This window comes from Anser cygnoides, chromosome 2 (assembly GCF_040182565.1).
Source record: "Anser cygnoides isolate HZ-2024a breed goose chromosome 2, Taihu_goose_T2T_genome, whole genome shotgun sequence".
In the NCBI taxonomy this organism is placed as follows: domain Eukaryota; kingdom Metazoa; phylum Chordata; class Aves; order Anseriformes; family Anatidae; genus Anser; species Anser cygnoides.
Genome location: NC_089874.1, coordinates 121,599,910 through 121,622,307, shown reverse-complemented (window position 1 = coordinate 121,622,307; position 22,398 = coordinate 121,599,910). Strand labels below are relative to the sequence as shown.

General features: G+C 37.0%; 1 protein-coding gene across 3 annotated transcripts in view; it reads left to right on the top strand.

Annotated features, from left to right (window-relative positions):
• RB1CC1 (RB1 inducible coiled-coil 1) overlaps positions 1 to 22,398 on the top strand; it is a 77,653-nt gene that overhangs the window by 36,768 nt on the left and 18,487 nt on the right. For all 3 annotated transcript variants that reach the window (XM_066992991.1, XM_066992990.1, XM_048072422.2), the window contains 7 exons: positions 3,052 to 3,236; positions 5,941 to 6,127; positions 6,208 to 6,289; positions 7,155 to 7,216; positions 8,197 to 8,300; positions 10,252 to 10,378; positions 18,271 to 20,186. In XM_066992991.1, coding sequence (XP_066849092.1) covers positions 3,052 to 3,236; positions 5,941 to 6,127; positions 6,208 to 6,289; positions 7,155 to 7,216; positions 8,197 to 8,300; positions 10,252 to 10,378; positions 18,271 to 20,186 — 2,663 coding nt within the window. The remainder of the gene's footprint in view (positions 1 to 3,051; positions 3,237 to 5,940; positions 6,128 to 6,207; positions 6,290 to 7,154; positions 7,217 to 8,196; positions 8,301 to 10,251; positions 10,379 to 18,270; positions 20,187 to 22,398) is intronic.

Below are 22,398 nucleotides of genomic sequence, written 5' to 3'. Positions count from 1 at the left end.
CCCAGCTCCTGGTGCACCCCCAGCCTCCTCGCTGGCAGGGCAGCACCAGGAGCTGGAAAGGCCTTGGCTTTGTGTGAGCACTGCTCTGCAACAGCTAAAACATTGGTCTGTTATCACTACTAGTCTCATAAAAAAATCCAAACCACAGCATTATGCAAGCCTCTACTAACTCTATCCCAGCCAAAACAATGACATTGTTTTTTTCTAGTATGCTGAGAATTTTATTTCTGATCTGCGTGCTATGAGAATTTTAGTTCGAAATTTATTTTAAAGATGGATTCACAGATACAGAAACCTCAAAAGATATTCAAACTTATGGATAGCCTTTTGGAACTGAGAGTAAAGCTGGAAGGAATTTCCTAGCTCAATGTATCCAGTTTTGTGTAATTGCAAGCTCCACACCACGTGACCAATTTAAAAAGCTTACTGAGATGCAATTTAAAAGCAATTATTTTCTTGACTTCTCTGTACATGTTACAGTTTTATACAATCTGATTATCCTAAAATGTATAAACATCCTTTCATCTCAGATCTGCATGTATTCTTGTCTAGTTCAAATCTGTATTTTCTCATGCCTAATCCTGTCTTTGATTTTGGTACTTGGCAATTCCGTAATGATTACCACAGCATGTTCAATGTCTTCCATAGCTAAACAATTCAAGTTCTTTTGGTGAGACTCTTCATCTCAATCATCTCTAACAATTCTTCTCACCTTTTCTAGTTTCCATTCACTTGGGCTGAATAAGGCAGTTAAAATGCTGGAAACCTGCTTTTGTTTGCCAAAAGGTCCTCCCTCATTCAATGCGGAAGTTGCACAGAGTTCAGTAACTGCATAGCTCTTCAGTATTCTCTTCCATCTGCTGTGTGCATCTTTCATTTTCTTTTCGTTACACTTAAACTACTTTTATGATACTTTACTTTCTGATTTCTGTGCTTTTCTCACTAGGATACAAATACTTATTGCAGGCTTTGCGAATAAGCTTTATAGTATTTGATGTCAAGACCTCTTCGCTTTCAATATTAAACCAGCAATGACAGTAATTTCATTTGTCACCTGGTATATGTAATTCTGTATGGCTTACTGTTCTCATTGACTTCAACATCAAAAAGAAACGCTTTGAACTAATGTCTGTCTTTTATTTCTTTATTAAGAAAACAAAGGGTTAATAAACAAGTTTATGGAAGTACAAATGTAGTGTCCGCTGTGTTCAAGCAATGTGTCAGATGCAACATGGAAGTGGACAAAATCAATGAGCAAAATCATATGCAAAGAACCACACTGCCTCCAGCAGTATTTTGTCTCACCTGTTGAATGTGACAAAGGAGACAATGGCCCGGCACAGCAGTTCTTATGTCGGGATGCTTCCCTGTCCCTGCCTTTGCTGCCTCTTCTGCGTATGTCTACATATGTTACCTTCTGTAATCATCAATCTAAGACATGTCTAAGATGGTCCAACTTTCCTGTTTTGCCCCCTGACCCTTTTACGGGGTTGCCTGTTGTCATCCACAACATAACAAGTAATTCCTTGCCCTGCCCAATCTCCAACTTGCAAATAAATGTCTGGCTGCACTTTTCCATTCTTGTTGTCTCGCTGAAGTTGCTTTCTCTGCCTACTTCCTCTTGTTCCACTGGCTCATCAGAAACGAGAAGAGTTTAGAGCAAGTGTTCACAATTGGAGAGACTTGTCAGCCCTCCCCACCATGATGCATATGGATAAAGAGACCCTATTGCTTTATGCCAGGTGTTTTGTAACCCTTGACTTAGCTACTTCAGCTTTTAAAATATTTTCGTATCTTTCTGGATTACTGAAGAGAAGTTGGTGGGGAGAATTTCCATTCATGAAACTTCCTCCACCCTCACATACGGTATTAATAGGATGTTTGCCAACAAAACTTTCTATTTGGTTGTTATGCAAAGCCAGCGCCCTTTACAGGAATAAAAGAAGAAAAATGTATTACTGATAGTGTTTGCAGTATTCTCAGCTCTACAATTGGTAAAATGGACAACCGTTTCAGAGAGTCTGTGTTGCGGTCTAGATTCCACAGAAAATCCTGGTCATAATGCTCTTTTGTCCTTCTCTCTTTCATTGCATTTTCTTACACTGTAGAGGCCCAGAGCAAATTCCTAATTCCTGCCCCATAATAGGAAAGTTAATACTTCCGAGTAAAAACAATTATAAGAATTTTAACATATTGCAAAAGCACTTAATGTTCCTCAGTTTATATTTTTAATGGTTCAGTATTTGACTTTTCAGAGGAAATTTGTGAGGAACAGTCTTATACAAGTAGACAATGGAAGAGCTAATGACAGACAATTACATCTTGGAATAATGAAGACTAAGTGAAAATTGATGCTTCTAATAAGGAGTATCAGGCATCCTTAATTGTCACTGCATGTATTTATTTTGCTGTGTTTTAAAGGTTATACATTCCATACTGCATAAAGAAGTTCAATAATTTGTCTTAGGTAGGACTTGCATGGCTGAAAATTTAGTGACAATTATGATCTACTTCCTAATTGGCAGATAACGAATGAAGATGATGTTTAAATTTGTACATACATTCATTCTAGGAAGGAGGGGGAAAAGTTATTTTCATATATGAATTTAATTGTTTAAGAGGTAGATTCTTTCGCCCACAGTAATAATACTGGGTATGCTATAATGTTAAGTCTTGGATATGCCAGAATTTAAAAAGCTGTTTGCAGGAATTAGAATGATGGTTGATTGCCTTAGAATTAGTATCTACTTCTTTCTGCTGCATTAAATTTAAAATCTTTCACTTGTGCTGGTTAGTTGTGGGAAGTTCTTAAAAGGTTATGTTGGTAATGTTTGGAGATTAAAATCTCATCTGAGATTTATTTGGTATTGGATTAGAGAATGGAAGTAATGTGAGCTTGACACTTGATTTCTCTATGTAGGATTCTGTTATACCCTTTAATAGTTACAGGAATTTTATTAAAAGTCTTGCATGCTTACAGAGAAGATGATTACTTCAGTGCTTTTTGATCGTTACAAAGCTTGTGTAACAAATGTGTCTTTTCTCCTATAGGGATTTTTGGCTAATCAGAAGAGAGCTGAGAACTTGAAAGATCCTTCTGTGCTGCCTGACTTGTGCTTGAGTCATGCAAATCAGCTGATGATTATGTTAACTAATCACAGAAAACTGTTAGATATTAAACAGAAGTGCACCACTGCCAAACAGGAGCTTGCAAATAATCTTCAAGTCAGACTAAAGTAAGTTACAACTTCTCAACTTGGCATTGCAAATTCCACTTGTATTGATATTCTTAAAAGAAAAAGTGTCATAAGGAAATCTTCAGTAATGCACAGAGGCTTTTCTCAATGGAAGAGAAAATAAAAGTTGGATCAGTTGAGGTTGTTTATCAAGTCATCTGTAAGTAAGAAACAAAATATTACTTAAGCTGTAAGAAAAAAAATCTCTTAATGACCTTCAAATTAATAAAACAATATTCTTGAACCTACAATCCCCTCTCCTGTCATCAACCTTGAAAGCCATCAATATCGTATTTAAAATCTGGCAATTATATTGATATTTTCAAAAGAGTGTAATAAATATAAGTAAAACATTCTTCAGTAGCTTGTGATCATATCAAAGCAGGAAAGCATTACATTAGTTTGTTATTTACTTGCAGTTAATGAAAAATAATTACATCTACTGACAGTGAAAATGTCATTTTTTCATGTAAGTGTCCTTGCCGTATGCCATAGAAGGCAGTAAGTAGTCTGTATTGCTAAATGGAAAAAGTGTTCTTTCCACTATTAAACCTAATCCTTAAGCTTTATTTAATGTTATGTCAGATACATAGGGAAAGTGTACAGACTTAGATCATTCCTTCAGAACGGGTTATGTTTATACTAGCTGTTAATAATTAGGCAACATTAGTGAAGGGTGTAGAGGGCAAGAAGTATGAGTAGTGGCTGAGGTCCCTTGGTTTGTTCAGTCCAGAGCAGAGCAGGCTGAGGGGAGGCCTCATGGCGGCCTGCAGCTCCCTCACGAGGGGAGCGGAGGGGCAGGCGCTGAGCTCTGCTCTCTGGGGACAGCGACAGGACCCGAGGGAACGGCATGGGGCTGGGACAGGGGAGGGTCAGGCTGGGGGTTAGGGAAAGGTTCTGCACCCATAGGGTGGTCGGGCACTGGGACAGGCTCCCCAGGGCAGGTGTCACGGCACTGAGCCTATTCGAGTTCGAGAAGCATTTGGACAATGCTCTCAGACACATGGTCTGATTTTTGGGTGGTCCTGTGTGGAGCCAGGTGCTGGGACCTGATGATCCGTGTGGGTCCTGTCCAACTCGGGATATTTTGTGGTTCTATGAACACTGACGCTGTTAAACTTGCACACTGGATTGGTTATTCATCAAGGAGATATTTTTTCTTCTTGACAAGATTACAGTTTGTATAAAAAATGTAGTTTAAGGATGCAGGGAAAAGTAAAGCAGAATCAGCAGTGCAGTAATGACAGATTCTGTGTTTGTAAGATGAATTATTGCTAGGGAAATCAGAATAGGAATTTGTTTCTCTTCAGTGCCCATGCACCTACTCTTACCCTTCTGAAAAGATGTATTTTTTGTTTTTTCACCATTTTTCAAAAGCAGAGAGGGTTAGTATGTAGAAGTTAGCTTACCATAAACATCCCTTTGATTTCCTATATGCTGAAGTACTGGTGTAGCTATGTACCTAATTCACAAGTTACTAGAGGAAAAGAATTGCATCCCTTTGGAAGAAGAAAGTGAGGCACAGAGAATGAATGCAAGGAGGATAGATCTTGAGAAGAATAAAGCATAGATTTAAAAAAAAAAACAACTTTTGTGTGTCAAACCAAAGGTGGTTCTAGATTGTCTTTAGCAGCAGCTAGTAGCAAATGACTGTAACAGGAATGAGGAAAATACATATTTTCCTCTAAGAATATTTACATATTGAAGTAGTTCTGGGTTTAACTGCTGGGTAATTACTTTAACTACTTCTTTTGAATCCACGAACTCTTCCTGGCTTTTGTAAGTTCAGCCGTGCAGCTCTTCTGTGGAAAAAGTCCTTCCTTTTGTGCTTGAACTGGCCACTTGTTGGCTTTGTGTAATGCTCTCTGTTTATTTGTTGCTACTCATTACTGTGAGAAAGTTAAAAGTGTATGTTTGTCTTCTCTGTTGGCATATGTTCCTCCTAGTTTAATGTTGGCTTCATTGTATTTGTCACTTTTACTTCACTTCTGTCAACAAAAAGATTTTTTGTTACTGCAAGGGTGCTATGACTTCTTTGGAAAAGTTGCTGTAATGTTTCCACTGAGACACCAGGTTATCACCTTTTTAGTAGTTAAGCTGTGATTTAATTATTTTGGTGTCTGTGTTTGAAATTACTATATTGACCAAGGAATGCATGTGTATATTTTCAATAAGATAGTTGGACGTGTGGTTACATAAAATGAAAATTTGTATGCTAGCAGGGCGGTTATTTGTAGTGAGCAAGTAGATGGTGTGAACTTCCTAGGCAGTCTTTAGATCTTCTCTTTGACGGTATCCCCACCCCTGATATTTCTGGCTAATGCTTTTCCATATTTTTAAGATTTATAAACAAAGACTAGTGTCGTCTTTGCTCTGGATGTACGAACTTCTTTGTAAATTCTTCTAGAGAAAATTACATTATAAGGTTATCTATGCTAAGAGTATTACTTACCAAAAACAATACCTTAACTTAAATGTTGGTGAGTGTTACTTTGAACGTTTATGTGGATTTTTTACTCTGAGAAGTTAATAGAGAAGACAACTACTGAATTCTGAATTACTTGGTACTTCCAGATAACCTGTTGTTGACCTGTGTAAAATAATATTGTTTAGCTGATCCAAAGATGTTGCTAATTTTGGATAAATTAAAATGCAGAAGAGATGACTAAGTTGCTATCTTCTAAATCGTAACCTGCTTTTGTAGGTGGTGTTGTTTTGTAATGCTTCATGCTGACCAAGATGGAGAGAAACTGCAAGCTTTGCTTCGTCTTGTAACAGAGCTTCTAGAAAGGGTCAAGGTTGTAGAGGCTCTCAGCACTGTTCCTCAAATGTACTGTCTAGCTGTCGTTGAGGTTGTAAGGAGAAAAATGTTCATAAAACACTACAGGGAGGTAAGTAAATACAAAGGTTTGGTCTTGACAGTTTGTCAACGTATAAATTAACTACTAATTATGCATTTTCCTTTCTGCAGTGGGCGGGTGCTTTAATAAAAGATGGGAAACACCTATATGAAGCTGAAAGAGCAAAAAGAGAATCTTTTGGTAAACTGTTTAGTAAGTACTTTCTCTTCTGTGAAATCAGAGCTATGGTTTAGTATGACTTTTGTCTTTAAGGGTAGTTAAAATATTTTCATTATGTTGTAATTTAAATACCTGCATGTTGTTTTTTGTTGCTTAAATAGAGAACATACGGTGTGCCAGGAGGTCCTGTTATGAACAAATTTTGCTACTAAATCATGTTACGATTTAATCTATTCCATATAGTTTATCCAAAATATTGTGAAAGTTCTAATTAGTTTAATGGTTCTGAAAGAAAAAAAAATCGTAATTACTACACTTGAATGGAGTTTCTTCTTGAACATGTTCTACAAGCTTTACTATTCCATTAAATAACACTTGTGAAACCATTACCGAATATTTGGGTATTGGTACAGTTTCATTGATATTTCTTCAGGAAAGACAAAAACTAAAGTTGCACGTGTATAACACTTGACCAGAGGTTTAAAAAAAAAAAAAAGTATGAAGTTTGAGTAAAAAAAAGAAATCAGAGAAACTGGATTTTTCCTACTAAATTTGTATCCTATGTTCTAAATGAACTACTAAAATAAGAAAATTGAGTAAAAGGTTATCAAAATTTTGGAAAGGAGATTTGCAAGATTATGAAGACGAAAATTTGAAAAACGACTTGAGGATTTTAAGAGATAAGCACTAAGGGAACAATCTCAAATGGAGTGCGAAGTTGTATTTTTCATGGTGGGTTTTGCATGAAGTTCCATGCAAAAAGTTCCAGTTTTTGTTAAGAAATAGCATAGTTGGTAACACCTTCAAATTTGGTTCAGTTGTTAAAGTGTTTCTCATGGGGCATTGTTTGTATGTTGCATTTATTTCTTTTAAATAACCACTTTTTTTCTTTGCCCAGGGAAGTCTTTTCTAAGGAATCGCTTGTTCAGAGGACTTGATTCCTGGCCTCCATCATTTTGTGTATGTACTCAGCATCTTTGTTTCTTTCATGTTTGTAAACAGTACTGTAAATTAAACTAGGCTTAATTAATGTTGTATGCCTGTCACATTGCTGACACAAAAGAAACAACTAGAAACTACTATTTTTTGCTATTTAAAGTGATGTGTATTAACACTGGTTCCTAACTTGCGTTGCAGTGGGAGAGGAAATATCAGTTTGATACTCTGTTTTAAGAAGGAGCCTCTGGAATTGAATAAAAAAAGCTGTTGATCGGAAAGCAGAGGCCAGGAGGGATAATTTGCCTAACTAATCCAATATTTTGAATAATACAGCCATTAAATTATTCATGCTGCAAAAACAAGTAAAAGGTTTTCGTGTTTTCCTGTAATTACTAGATGAGCGGAGCAGAGTTTTCATCTCTTCATTGGTTGATAACGTGATGGTGAAAAAGTGTAGCTATAATCAAGTATTGTCTATTAAATTTAATTTCGCACAGACTGGTTAATTCAAGTAAGATCTATCTCTGTGATTCTAATGTTGCCATCTTATTTTGCCTTGTTTACCCTTTGCAGCTTCTATTTTGCAGCATTTTTTTTTTTTGAAAAGATGCTGGGAAGAAATAAAAATGCTACTTTTCTATTTTAAATACTGAATCGGATTGATACTTAAATATTTGTTTAGTAGCACAATAAGTAAAGTTTCAGTGCCATCTCTTATCCCTTAACTACTTAAATCATTAATGCTTACAAAGCTTGGTAATAGGGAGGAAGTACTGATGCCAGAGGCACTATGGATAATGACTGTAAATGTAAATTAACTTTTTAGGGTTGTATGGGTGAGGATGTAGCCAGACACAGTTTCCTTAAAAAGATAATGAATTCTTTTGAGAGATCAGTTTGTTAAACTTCTCCATTATGAATTAGGCTCCTTTTTTGAATCGTTCCTTAGTCATCTTGATATCACCTTTATAACAATATAAACTAATTTCTTCTTAATACAGACACGAAAACCTCGCAGGTTTGACAGTGAGCTTCCAGATATCTCATTAAGTGACTTGCAGTTTTTGCAGTCATTTTGTCCTTCAGAAGTACAGCCATTACTCAGGTAAATCACCTTTTTAAACTTTGTGCAATATGGAGGTAGCTTCCCTTTCTGTCGTGCTTCCACTTCCAATTTATTTTGCATAAGGAACAGACAAGGATATTTTTGTTAAACTGATATTCTTAAGCAATGCTCTTTTGCTGACTTAGTGCAGATATATGTTACTTAAATGCTTATAAACAAGCTCAGATGACCTGAACACATGTATGCCCTATGTATTCTGTATGGAGATGTAAAGGATGTTGGACATTGCTCTTATGGTTAGTGAGCTTTCAATTCATGTGTCTTAAACCTGTAAAAATTGGGCAAGCACAAAATAGGCAGGAGCAAGTCCTCTGTAAGGTGCTGTCTAGGAAGAGGTCTATCTGTATCACTGTAATCAGATGCTACAGGTATCTGCATTCTCCGTTCTAACAAATGTCACTGTATTTAGAGATTTTCTCAGATTTCATTTTCTAGCTCTAAGGCCACAATCCCACAAAGGATTGATAATGTAAAAAGGAGTTTCTCCACTGTCATTTGTCAGGTTCATCAACAGTACCAACCTGCAACCTGTTACTGGTCCACAGTGCAGGAGCTGAATTGACTGCATTTTTCACCTTTATGTTGTACTGGCATTCTTTTTAATTCAGAAGTCCTGGAAATCCTCCTGGTGCTATGGCTACTGACATTAACAATAAGTATAGTGAGTTTAGTTTGCTTGAGAGTGAATTTGCCATAGATCGCAATGCAACTGATAAACCATTCTGATTTCCTCGTTACACTGTTAAGTTTGCATCTCAGTCACTGTGGAGATAAAAAGCAAACTATCATGATATGTATTGCTGATATTTGCTGTGAATTTTACAGCCTTCCTAGGAAGTTCAGATTGAGTTCAGGAAGAATTTTGTTTTTCTGTTGTCGGGAAATCATCAGTAACTAAACTGTTGCGGATTACTGATGTAATGATAGAGCTTTCCACTTGATGGCAATAGAGGTGGAATTATGTCATGTTCACTCTGTTTCATGTTTACGTTTGGTGGCAATGTTGATGACAGTGGAGGACTTGTAACTTGAGTGGGCTGAGTTGCCCCACATGTTGGTACACTCTGAGCTTCAGAACAAACTTCAGAGCAGTGCTTTGTCTGGTATTTTCATTTAACATCTAAAAAGAAAATCAGCAAACTAGCAAGCTGAAACTTAGCACAGAATCCTTACCTATCACCACCCTGAGCTGCATAATTAAAATGATGCTTCTAGTATATATACTATTATCTAGTATATAATATTTTGATTAGAGAATGCAAAATACAGTGAAATATAATCTGCTTTTATTATGTTGTTAGTCTAAATTAACTTCAGTTTCATGACTTCAGTGAAGTAATTCCAGATAAATATTCTGGAAGTACAGGCTCTCAAGAAAAATGGAATAAATATTACTTTCCTGGAGGTTTAGGAAACTTGCAATTGAAATCTTACAGTGCAAAACTTGCAATATGATCACAACACATTATTCAGCCTTTTAATTTAGGCTACTTATCATTGAGAAAGCATAATTGAGAATTAATTGTTGCTTCAAAGGAAGAGCTGGATTGGAGAAAATCCAAGAGAATAATTGAGTCATAAGTGCTTCAATTACAAATCGAATCACCATCAATTCTCTTCTGTTAGTGTTGTTGTAACTCTAGGTACTAGTGGTAAATCTTTTTCTCAGAAGGAAAGACTCTGATATATTACTTCCCCATTACTGTGTTTATTATTATTTAGTCCTTAAGAGCTCTTGAGTTCTTATTTTAAAGCATAAATACCAGGTGTTTTTGTGGATTTTCCATGTAAAATAGATGAAACGAAGAAAATATAAACTTTATACAGAGAGAAGCTTAGCCTTATTGGAATATCTATATAACACTTTAATATATTTGAATATTAGATGTAACAGTAAGGGGAAAAGAGTTAATCTTGTACTGTTTTTAAGGGTTCCCATACTTTGCGACTTCGAACCTCTTCACCAGCATGTACGTGCTCTACATAACCTGGTAAAAGCAGCACAGAGTTTGGATGAAATGTCACAAACCATTACAGACCTGCTGAATGAACAAAAGGTATGTGCTTTTTTTTACCAAGAAAATAGAGTATTGGAAAAGAGTTGTATATCTTCATAATATTGTTTTAACTGAAAAAAACTGTTCTTCAGACATGAAGATTAGGTTATCTCACAACTGCATAGTAATTGTTTCTTTTCTGATGAGTAAAATGAGCCTATTTAGAAAGCAGTCTAAAGATATTAAACGTTTATCAGATGTTTATATTTTACAGAATTTTTAAAATTAGGAAAATAAATTAGAGAGTCTAATAGAATTATTCTGAATATTTTTCTGCCTTTGTGAGCTTTTGTGTGTGCAATGTGTATATTTTGCCGATGTTGCTTTAGCTTGTATTTTAGTTTGTTCTTCCTGTAGATACTTGCATTGATTTTTTTTTTAAGTCTTTCTGGCACAAACAGGTAAGGGAGAATTCAGGACCTTGATTGATTGTCCCCATTAATCTGCATATTGGTGTGTCATCTACTCCTTTTGTTGCAGTCCTGTTTCTTGGGGAAGGGAAGTAATATGTGCAGTTCTTTGAGTATAGAAGAAATAGATGGGAAAAATTTCTTCCTCATTTCGCTCTACTGTTAAGCAGATACTTTGCCCTAGAAACTCTATTCCTGTCAATCACTTTTGATTCTACACATTCTGCCTCTTTCATAGTATGCCAAATGGAGTCATTTTAGCTTGTGACTGTAACCTGTCCTGTTGACTTCAAGCAAAAGTTCAAACATAGCTTAAAGTTGACTGCTTCATATTGGGCTTCTCTAGTACTTGTAGTATAGAATTTTTGCAGGACTCCATGCTATCTACAGTGTGAGTGTTCAGATACATTTTGATGCTGACTAGAAGCAATTTTTGTAACTGTCTTTATACTGAGCCTGTCCTAGTTCCACTGAAATTTGAGGTATACTCTTCAAATAGGTTGTTAACTATTTTATCCTCAAGATCATGTGCATGTTCAATTTTGAATTAGAAAATTCCTGCTTAAACTACATGCATTAAGTCCTCTGTCTTTTTACTCCTTTGAAACTCGAACAAGATATTTACTGGAAGTCTTTGTATAAAATGAGATCTGGGCTATTCTTTGTTCTGAAATATGAAAATGTTGTGCCATTTGTCAGCTTAGCTCTTTTCTCTTTATGAAGGTTGCTTTCTTTATGAACAGCCATTATGAACGAGAGAGTTAGGGCCCGATTGCTGTATTAGACAATGGAATGGCTAGGAGTAGTGTAACTTCTGTGAAGTGTGGGATTTTTCTGAATATACTCTTCTACCATGCCACGCTATGGTATGTAGAAGTCCACCCCCATCTTGGAGCATACTGAGATTTATCTTGTAAGAAACCAAGGCAGTGACAGGGGTTCTAGGGAATTCTTAATATCACTGAAGCTTGCAGTGTCAGGATAGTGTGAAATAAATCAAAAGAATAACTTTTAATCCAAAATACACATAACAGTAGAACAAGAAACAGGAAAGGTGCCTTGTTCAGTCTTGATCATAGAATCATAGAATTGTTAAGGTTGGAAAAGACCTCTAAGATATCTGATCCAACTGTCCCACTAAACCATGTCCCTAAGCACCATGTCCAACCTTTCCTTAAACACCCCCAGGGATGGTGACTCTACCACCTCTCTGGGCAACCCGTTCCAATGCCTGACTATTCTTTCTGAGAAGAAATGTCTCCTCATTTCCAACCTAAACCTCCCCTGGAGCAACTTGAGGCCATTCCCTCTAGTCCTATCACTAGTTACATGTGAGAAGAGGCCGACCCCCAGCTCCCCACCACTTCCTTTCAGGTAGTTGTAGAGAGCAATAAGGTCTCCCCTGAGCCTCCTCTTCTCCAGACTAAACAACCACAATTCCCTCAGCTGCTCTTCGTAGCACTTGTGTTCCAGGCCCTTCACCAGCTTCATAGCCCTTCTCTGGACACGGTCTAGGGCCTCTGTCCTTCTTGTAGTGAGGGGCCCAAAACTGAACACAGTACTTGAGGTGCGGCATAACCAGAGCAGAGTACAAGGGGAATGATCACCTCCCTGGGCCTGCAGGCTACACTACTGATACAAGCCAGGATGCCATTGGTCTTCTTGGCTACCTGGGCCAAGGTGCTCGTGTTCAAGCGAGCATCAATCAGTACCCCCAGATCCTTTTCCTCTGCACAGCTTTCAAGCCACTCTGGCTCAAGCCGTAGCGCTGCATGGGATTGTTGTGGCCAAAGTGCAGGACCCGGCACTTAGCCATGTTGAACTTCATCTCATTGGCCTCTGCCCATCCACCCATCCTGTCCAGGTCCCTTTACAGGGCCATCCTACCCCCTCCGGCAGCTCGATACTTCCCCCCAACTTGGTGTCATCTGCAAACTTACTGAGGGTGCACTCAATTCCCTCATCCAAGTCAACAATAAAGATATTAAAGAGGATGGGTCCCAACACCAACCCCTGGGGAACACCACAGGTGACCCAGTCGCCAGCTGGATTTCACTCTATTCACCACTGCTCTCTGGGCCTGGCCATCCAGTTTCTAACCGAGGAAAGTGTGCACCTGTCCATGCCATGGGCTGCCAGCTTCTCCCAGAGCATACTGTGGGACCGTGTCAAAGGCCTTGCTGAAGTCTAGGTAGGCTACATCAACAGGCTTTCCCTTATCTACCAGGTTGGTTACTTGGTCATAGAAGGGATGGTTTCTATTGCTCTGAAAGTCCACTTAAATATTGGTTCAGACTTGTTTATCTGAGAAATTTGTATCTGTATCAGGCTTTACAAAAAATGTGTGCCAAATCAGGAGAATGTTCTATCCACATTTTTTTTTTTGCTGTTCTTTGATCAGTTTGGATTCTTGGCTGACTCAAAAATGTGAAATGCTTAGACAGATTTGGATAATTCTCTCTTCCCTTTAAGTAAATTAAATTACACAGTCAGAGTTGGGCAACTCGTGATGTCATCTTGAAAATGCCCATCTCTGTATGTCATTTCAATGATTCATTTGAACATCTTTTTAACTGAAGCAAATAGGTCTGAAGAGATTTTTCTTTGTCAGTATTCTTGTTATCACCTGATAGAAAATTGGGCCCTTTCTATTTGTCACTTTGTTTTGCAAATGATCTAGCAGTATTTTTTGGTTGTTTTGCTTTAAATCATAGAACATATAATCAAAGAAAGGCTTAGGTTGGAAAGGACCTTAAAGATCATCTAGTTCCAACCCACCTGCCATGGGCAGGGATGCCAGCCACTAGATCAGGTTGCCCTGGGCCCCATCCAACCTAGTCTTGAACATCTCCAGAGATGGGGCATCCACAGCTTCTCTTGGCAACCTGTTCTAATTGCCTCACCACCCTCTGAATGAAGAACTTCCTCCTAACCTCTAATCTAAATCTCCCCTCTTCTAGTTTAAAACTGTTTCCCTTTGTCCATCATTATCTGCCTGAGCAAAAAGTTGCTCTCCATCTTTTTTATAAACCCTCTTTAAGTACTTGAAACCCCCCCTTTAAGTAGTGAAAGGTCTCAGTGAGGTCACCCCGGAGCCTTCTCTTCTGTAGGCTGAACATCCCCAGCACTCTCAGCCTTTCTTCAGAGGTGCTTCAGCCCTCTGATCATCCTCATGTCCCTCCTCTGGACCTGCTCTAACAGATCTACATCCCTCTTTGCATATGCTCTTCTGTTTTTATTTAAAATGATTGAGCTAATATGAAAGTGACCTCTTATCGTCAGTATTGCTAGGTATTTCTAACCATGAGCCAGCAATGTGCCCTTGTGGCCAAGAAGGCCAGTGGTATCTTGGGGTGCATTTTGAAGAGTGTTGCCAGCAGGCCAAGGGAGGCAATCCTTCCCCCTCTACTCAGCCATGGTAAGGCCACACCTGGAGCATTGTGTCAGTTCTGGGCTCCCCAGCACAAGAGGGATATAGAACTGCTGGAGCGAGTCCAGAGGAGGGCTACAAAGATGATTAGAGGACTGGAACACCTGTCGTACGAGGACAGGCTGAAAGAACTGGGCCTGTTTAGCCTGGAAAAGAGAAGACTGAGGGCAGACCTCATTAATGTACATAAATATCCGAGGGGAGGGTGTAGAGAGGATGGAGCTGGTCTCTTTCCAGTTTTGTCCAGCAACAGGATGAGAGGCAATGGGCACAGACTTGAAGCACAGGAAGTTCCTGCTGATTATGAGGGGGCACTTCTTTACTGTGAGGGTAACAGAGCACTGGGACAGGCTACCCAGAGAGGTTGTGGAGTCTCCTTCTCTGGAGGTATTCACAATCCACCTGGACGCCATCTTGCGCAACATCCTCTAGGTGATCCTGCTTGGCAGGGGCGTTGGACTAGATGATCATAAGAGGTCCCTTCCAACCATGCCCATTCTGTCATTCTGTGAATTTACACAATATAATTTGCAGGATAAATACATATTTAATAATAATCCTGAATATTACTATTTTTCATGGTTTGTGAACTGTCAGATATCTTCCCAGGATGTTGATGATTGTGCAGACTCTGAATGTTGCTCATGTAGCCCATATAGTATCTGCCCAGGGAGGCACACTTGACCCCAGCCTCCATTTCCACACAGGTAGCAGCAGAAGCCTGGTTCTCCAAGTTGGACTGTGATAGTTTTTCAGGCTTATTAATAGTGCAGCAGTTCAGCTTTTTCTGCATCAGGCAGGAGTTCAGCTTCTGTGGTTGATGCAGGAGGATCGTCTTTTGATAGCTGCTTTAGGCAGGAGAGGAAATCTGTCTGCAGCCAAATGAACAAAGAGCAAGTCAGAGGGAATCCAGTAACTGATCGGGGAAGCTAGTAATATATATTCTAAGTGTCCCATTAATTCTTATCAGTCCAGCTTTGATGACACGGATAGTATGCATCTTTATCTGAGGTTTCCTTTTTTTAGTATTACATCAAAGTATTTAAAGAATAATGTTGTTTGTTTTTGTTTAATTTGTTGCTATTTTGAAATGTGTTTTTCTTTGTAATGCTTACTGCTTTTTCTGTTTCATTTAATGGTCTCACACAGATTGATGTGTTCTTTCATTTCTATAATACAAAGTTTAATCTGCTTAGTGATTGGGTTAAAGATACCTAGGAGAAAGTTAAGATGCCCATAGGAGTGAGGTAAGAGGATTAAGGTGTCTTCTCCATGGTTAGTAGGTAATTAACATGTGCAATCCTGTGGTGTTAAAAGGTCCTAGTGTAAGAGAAGGCTTTTCAAATGAGATTAGGTATCTATCATTTGTTCTAGTTGAGTTCAAAAACCATTGCTGTTTATAATCCTTCAAAGAGTTGCACAGTTCCTTGCCTATGATTTTATCTACTGATCTAACTAGAACAAGGCATGTAATCCAGTAACAGCTCAGAGCATTACAATTACTTCTGATTTCTAGTTTTCCTTGTTTGCTCTGGACTTTGTCACAGAAATTACAGCATATGACATATGCATGCATTACTGCATATACTTTGTAAATGGACTACATAGCGGACATCAAGTTTTCAGGGAAATAAGCAGAGTAAACAAAGTCTTCCATCTAGTTTCAGTTCCTCAAAATGTGAGGTTTTACTCTTCACTAGGAAATAATGTAGTAATTCAACCAGAGTTCCACCCTAGTTCACAGCAGCCACTGCAAAGACATTGAATTTGTTACAGCCTTGTTTCGGTTTCCCTCAGAACTGTGTAAAAAAAAAAAAGTTCACTTCAGAGTATTTCTCTACGCAGTGAAAAGTTGTGGTTTATTTTCCTCTTCTTTATGCTGTATTCTTACTCTACACTTTCTAGTATGATCCTCCAGGAGTGTCAAAAATTGATACCATCTTTCCTTTGCATGTGGCTTTCTGTAGGGCTTTCTAATATTCAGTCTTCAAAGTCATTTTTTATGTGCTTGCTTTTATCTGTGATGCTAGCTTTTATTACTGTTAAAACTCTGGTTTATCAATATTAAATGCTTGTCAGTTAAAGCATGTGATTTGAGTCCAGGCATTTATCAACATATAGAATATCTTTCAACATTTCTTTTTCTCAATTTTCTTAGATAAACAGCAAGCTGAAATTAATCACAAGGGAAACATGTTGAAATCTGGACTGATAGTATTTTTAAAAAAGGAATCGTTCCATTTATGTTTTTTGTCTCTTGTGTCCTGTATTCATTTTTGATGGCTAAAGACAGTATTTTGAAAGAATAATATAAAGCTTTTTGCAGTGGGTTTTGATCATCAAATTTAAAAATCATTGTATGATTTACTTTCATAGAAATGAAAAGGCTAATGGAGGTAAGGTATATATGCAAGTCTGCTGTTTAGGTGAGTGTCACAACTGGAAATAAGTTATTCCTAAATCTTAGTTTAGTATTCATTTCTTACTCATATTAGTCATGTTACATCTCCATGAAGAAAACATATACCTAATACAGAGAAGGATAAGGTCCCTTTTTGGGTAGCAGCTATTTGTAAAAAGATTGAGAAAACAAAACAAAAAAAAAAAATAGGTATTTATGCAACAGCAGTCTGGTGTCTGCCACTTTTGTCTGGTTTTGGCGTTCTGTTGCTGACCATTTATTGCCCTGCTCTACTAACTCATGTCATTTAAGTAGCTGAGTTAAACAGATAACAAAAGTTTCTTCAGTAAAAATTAATATCCTGGAGAAGACTAGACACACTATTTAAATGCATGGAGACAGCAGGTATATTTTGGAAAAGAGGTGTGCACAGGATCATTAGCTGGAGGAGGTTGTTGGCTTTTTGGAACTGAGCATCATTCTGGAAGATGTCCTTCAACTGAATTCACTTAAAGTATATTTTCCATGGCAGTATAGAAAAGCATTTACACTTCTGAAATTTACTGTAGCACCTGTCTTTGAAATTACTTCAGATTTGTTTTCAAACACTGTACATGAACTTCACAGTAGAGTTTGCAGAATTTGAACTCTTGCTTTATAATCCTCAGTGCTGAACAAGAGGTAATAGTGATGAGATTTAAACATGTTATCTAATCTCAGTTAATTGGAAAATAGATGAGAGGTAGTCTTTAGCCTTTTAAATATCAAAAGCACTGTGATCAGAGTTTTTTTGGAAATAATTCCACAAAGGTGAAGAAGCTTGCATAATACTTGTGCTGGGTTACAAACTGCTGTTATTCAGGGGTGACTGTGGAGAGGTGTTCTAATCCTTAGCCTTTCAGTTGAAGACTCAAGTGTTTGGAGTTACAGAATCAGGTTTAGTGCTATCCAGTGTCTCTAGGCAAAATGACAAATGTTGGTGTTGGAAGCAACATGGGGAAATAAATCCACTCCAACTGCTATATCCTGACTTCTGAAAAGTAAGAATTTTGCCTTTAATAAGAAGGTGTTCTTTATTATATTAGTAGTCTTTTACACTTGCACTTACTGATCTCAGAAGTAGAACAATTCTCATTGCAAGTTTTTGATACTTACGTTAGAAGACAACATTTTGTCTTGGTAAAGTTTGTGTAAATCTCTTTAATTTAATATTCATTAATAGTATCTGAATTAAACTAAATTTTAACAGCAGTATTAACAAGAATAAATTAGAAATAACTTAAAATTATTAAGGAAAAACAATTTCAGCAGATTGTTGGAAAACAAAAGGTATCTATTTCTGACCAGTTCCTTCATTTTTCATCCAAAATTGTTTCAGACTTCTCAAACACAATCGTACGTGATTTATGTAGGATTTCTATATAGGTGGACATTTAATATTTGTTTGATCAATTTTCAAATTTTTTAAAAATTATCACTTGCAATTTCTGCAATTTTTAGTTAAACTGCAGTCTTAGTTATTTCGGATCCTTACAGATAAGGCTGACTTCTTCATTCTAGTTTTTCCTGGTAATTATTGATCAATTCAAAAATATTTGTCAATGCTTCTGCCAATCTCTTTAAATACTTTTTTGTGTTCTTTAAATTCTAGGCCTCCAACAGTCAAGCATCGCCACAATCTGCTGCTACACCAAGGATGGAAAGTACAACAGGAACCACAGTTGCTACCTCTTCAAAAACTCCTCCATCGCTCAGTCTTCAGGGTCCCCTGTGTCCTCCTGTGTGTCCCCCAGCTCCATTAGAGGAATTGTCACCAGACAGCATTGATGCTCATACATTTGATTTTGAAACTATTGCCCATCCGAACCTGGAGCAAGCTCTTAAACAAGGATCATTAGACTTGGATTCATTAGCAGAAAGTCCAGAATCTGACTTTATGTCAGCAGTAAATGAATTTGTAATAGAAGAAAATCCAGTATCTCCTAATGTAATAAGTGATCCACAAAGTCCTGAAATGATGGTGGAATCTCTTTATTCTTCAGTTATCAATGCAATAGACAGTAGACGCATGCAAGACACAAATTCTTGTGTAAAGGACGTTTCAGTAGAAAATGCACCTCTCAGTGTTTGCATGGAGAAGTGTAGGATTATTGCTCAAGATTCAAAGGTACATTTAAGAGGTATAAAAGAAGATCTTTGCCACTTTAGAACACTTGTACAAAGAGAACAGTGTGACTTTTCTAATTCTTTAAAATGCACTTCATTAGAAATAGTAAATACTATTGAGAAGGTAAAACTTTCACTTGAAAAAACACTAAAAGATAAACATCAAAAAGAACTACAGTCTTTGAAAAGTGAATATGAAACTAAAATTAATAAATTACTGGAGGATGGTGAAGAAAGCCAAAAAAAGATTACAAAGTTAAAAGGTGACTTGTTAGGCCTTGAGGAAGTACTTCAGAATAAAAACAATGAATTTGCGATGGTGAAAAATGAAAAAGAAGCTGTAGTTTGCCTTCAGAATGAAAAAGATCAGAAATTACATGAATTAGAATGCCAAATGGAGACACAAAATTGTGAAATTAAGGAACTGAGACAGTCACGTGAGATAGTTCTTGAAGACTTGAAAAAACTTCATATTGAAAATGATGAAAAACTACAACTCCTGAGGGCAGAAATGCAGAGTTCAGAACAAAGCCATTTAAAAGAACTGGAAAACAACCTACAAGCTAGACATTTACAGGAATTTGAGAAAGTGCTAGCTGAGCACAAGGACTGTTTAGATAAATTAAAAAAAGAGAACCAGCATAGACTTGAACAAATGCAAGAATCTCATGCAGCAGTTGTACAAGAGAAACAACAACAGGTAGAAGAGTTAAAACTGAAAGTTTCAGATCTGTCGGATTTGAGGTGCAAATTAGAAGTTGAACTTGCCCTGAAAGAAGCAGAAACTGATGAAATGAAGCTTCTCTTGGAAGAAAGCAGGAACCAGCAACAAGAGACCTTAAAATCTCAGATTGATAAGGAAACTGAAAACTTAAAAAAAGAGATTGATAAATTAAACAGTAAGATACAAATCAGCAGTGATGAATATCAAGTGGGCTTGTCAGAACTGAGAACTCTAATGACAATTGAGAAAGATCAGTGCATTTCTGAGCTGGTAGACAGATATGAAGAAGAATCAAATTTGCTTAGAACTGAACTAAACAAAGTAACAGTTCTGCATCAAAAAACTTGTGAAGCAGAAAAAAGACTTTCAGAGCAAATAACAGAACTACAAAGTAAGTTAGAGTTGGAAGTGAATGCCTTAGAAAAGGAAAAAACAGAAAAAATGGCACTCTGTGAGCAGCAGGAAAAATATGAAGCTATTATCCATAAGCTTAAGGAAGAGAAAGAACTGTTAGTATCTAACCAAGAGCAAGACAGGCAGTTGCTCATTCAGAAGCTCAATTCTGAAAAAGAGGATGCAGTGCAAACTGCTTGTAAAGAGTTTGAATTACAGAGAGAAGCTGCTGAAAAAGGGCTTTTGGAAAAAATACAACAACTTGAGATGCAAGTAAATCAGAGGTACTGTAAGAATTAAGTTGCTGTGTTGTCTTAGTATTCTAAAGTAATTAATCTGGTATATTCGTGATGCATTATGCAGTAGGTGAAATTTCTACATGTTTGTAGTAGTGTTTGTCTGATTTGTTTTTATTCAGGTTTCAAGTTATTTCTGTTTTATAGGTAGTGATGTTCCTGTGTCTGCATTTAGTCTAAAAGACTGTAACATACTTTATACAGTATGATTTTCAGACAGCAATGAAGATTTCTTATTTCAGTCTTGTAATGCTTTGTTGAAGGAGCACTTCCACAGTTGCTTGAAATTCAGGATTTGATGGTCTCAGCCTCTCTACTGTCCTGTCCTTTGCTCTGCCGCTAGCACTGTATGAGCTTGAAGTGGATGGCTTTTAGGCTAGTAACTTTCATATATTGGCTAGTTGTACTCTCATGGTGATGCTAATGCTGCCATGAAAAAAATGTGTGAGAAAACATGGTCAACTGAAAACTGGACTTTAGCTGCCTCGTTTATACAGTCTAGGATCCTACATTTGAGCTTTATGGTGAAACATTATTGGGCAATCTCCTTTTAAAGGACATCCTAACATAATTGTTTTTCGTTGTTAATTTTTGCAGTATTTTTCCAATTGGGGAAAAAAAATCCTTGCCATAAAATCCTCGTTACTTCTCCTGACTTCCCATTTCTAATCTACCTACTAGTTCGTAATGCCTGTCAACAGAGTAGACATTTGTATATTGTATAATGGAAATACTAGACTTTTTCTATGCGACTGTGGCTTAGAAACAATATTCTAGTTTGAAATGCTAGAACTTGTTGTTAACCTTCCTGTAGAGTCTTGGAGCTCTGGAGATAATTCTTGTTTGTACAATACCCAATTGAAGCATTTTGTTCTAGGTATTATGATATATCAAGTACGTGAAATGTGAAAACCGTGATAAAATTAGCAGAATATACATAAAAAGAACAGTGCAGAACGCAAACACAAACTTAAGTTGGCATTCACCTTTTAAATATCAAGGTAATGTTTTTAAAAAAAAAATAAAAATGGGGAGAGTTTATGCAGAGAATCCAGTACACAGTTCACTTCTGTGTAGAGAAATAGAAACATCCACTTCACTTGAAATATCCACTTCATCCCCATTACCTAAGGATTTTGATATGCTAATATCTGTCATTAAGTGTTGTATTACTGTGTGTTTGTGTGTCCATGTACTAAAAAGGTCAAAATGAGTGTGCTTCCTGAATTAAGGTTCAGTGATCGGGATACAATTAAATTAAAACTTATGTTTTTAAATATTCTTTAAATTTAATGAAATACACTGAAATGAGGAGGAAAAAAAATGAATAAATCAAGCACTATGTTCTTTTCCTTTTGTTTGTATTGATGCATGTAGAAGTTATAGAAATATGACTCAACAGGAAAAAGATGTAGCTATGTCATCAGACTTATTTAAAAAATAGACCGACATTTAAATGTGAACAACTGAACACAGCTGTGTGCATTACTATACAAACTGGATGAAATGGAGAGCAATATATTTCAAAGAAATGTTATCTGCTTCAGTCTGAAGACATGTTAGTAGTTTGTTATGCGTTCTATCAAGTGATTTAATTTTCAAAGTGCGATGTTAAAATAAGGCCGCTCTTTATGCCTTTAATCTGCTGTTAGGCTTTTTCTTTAGGAATAAAGACACAACGTGTTTCGTCTCCAGAGGGCACATATGTTATGTGAATCTGTCTTAATATTTCAAAGTCACTGTCTAGCTGTTTGGTTTTCAAGTACCTAAAACCCAAGCTATGTCAGTAACTTGAGTTGACTTGTTACCCTCACTTGGTTGTTGTTTAGCCGTTAATTTTTAACAGTAGAAAACAACTTTTATTTGGCACCTGCTTAAATGCTTGTCAGATAAATGCTTTTTTCTTCAAGATCAATGTTACACTAGCATTCCAGAAGTCACTGATAGGGACTTGCATTGTTGAATTTGATCTGAGTGTGGCACTGGTATCAGAAACTTAATTTTTGAACTTTCATGAAAGTGAACAAAAATATTTAGAAGCTAGAAAGAAATGTTTATGGTCCATGCATTACTAAGACATGAAAATTAATGCATTTTGTTTATAAAGTGCCTGGAGTTCAAGTCGTTGTGATTAGGAGAGAGAATATATGTACAAAGCATTCATAACTATTTAATTTTTCTTATGTATGTAGTATGTACT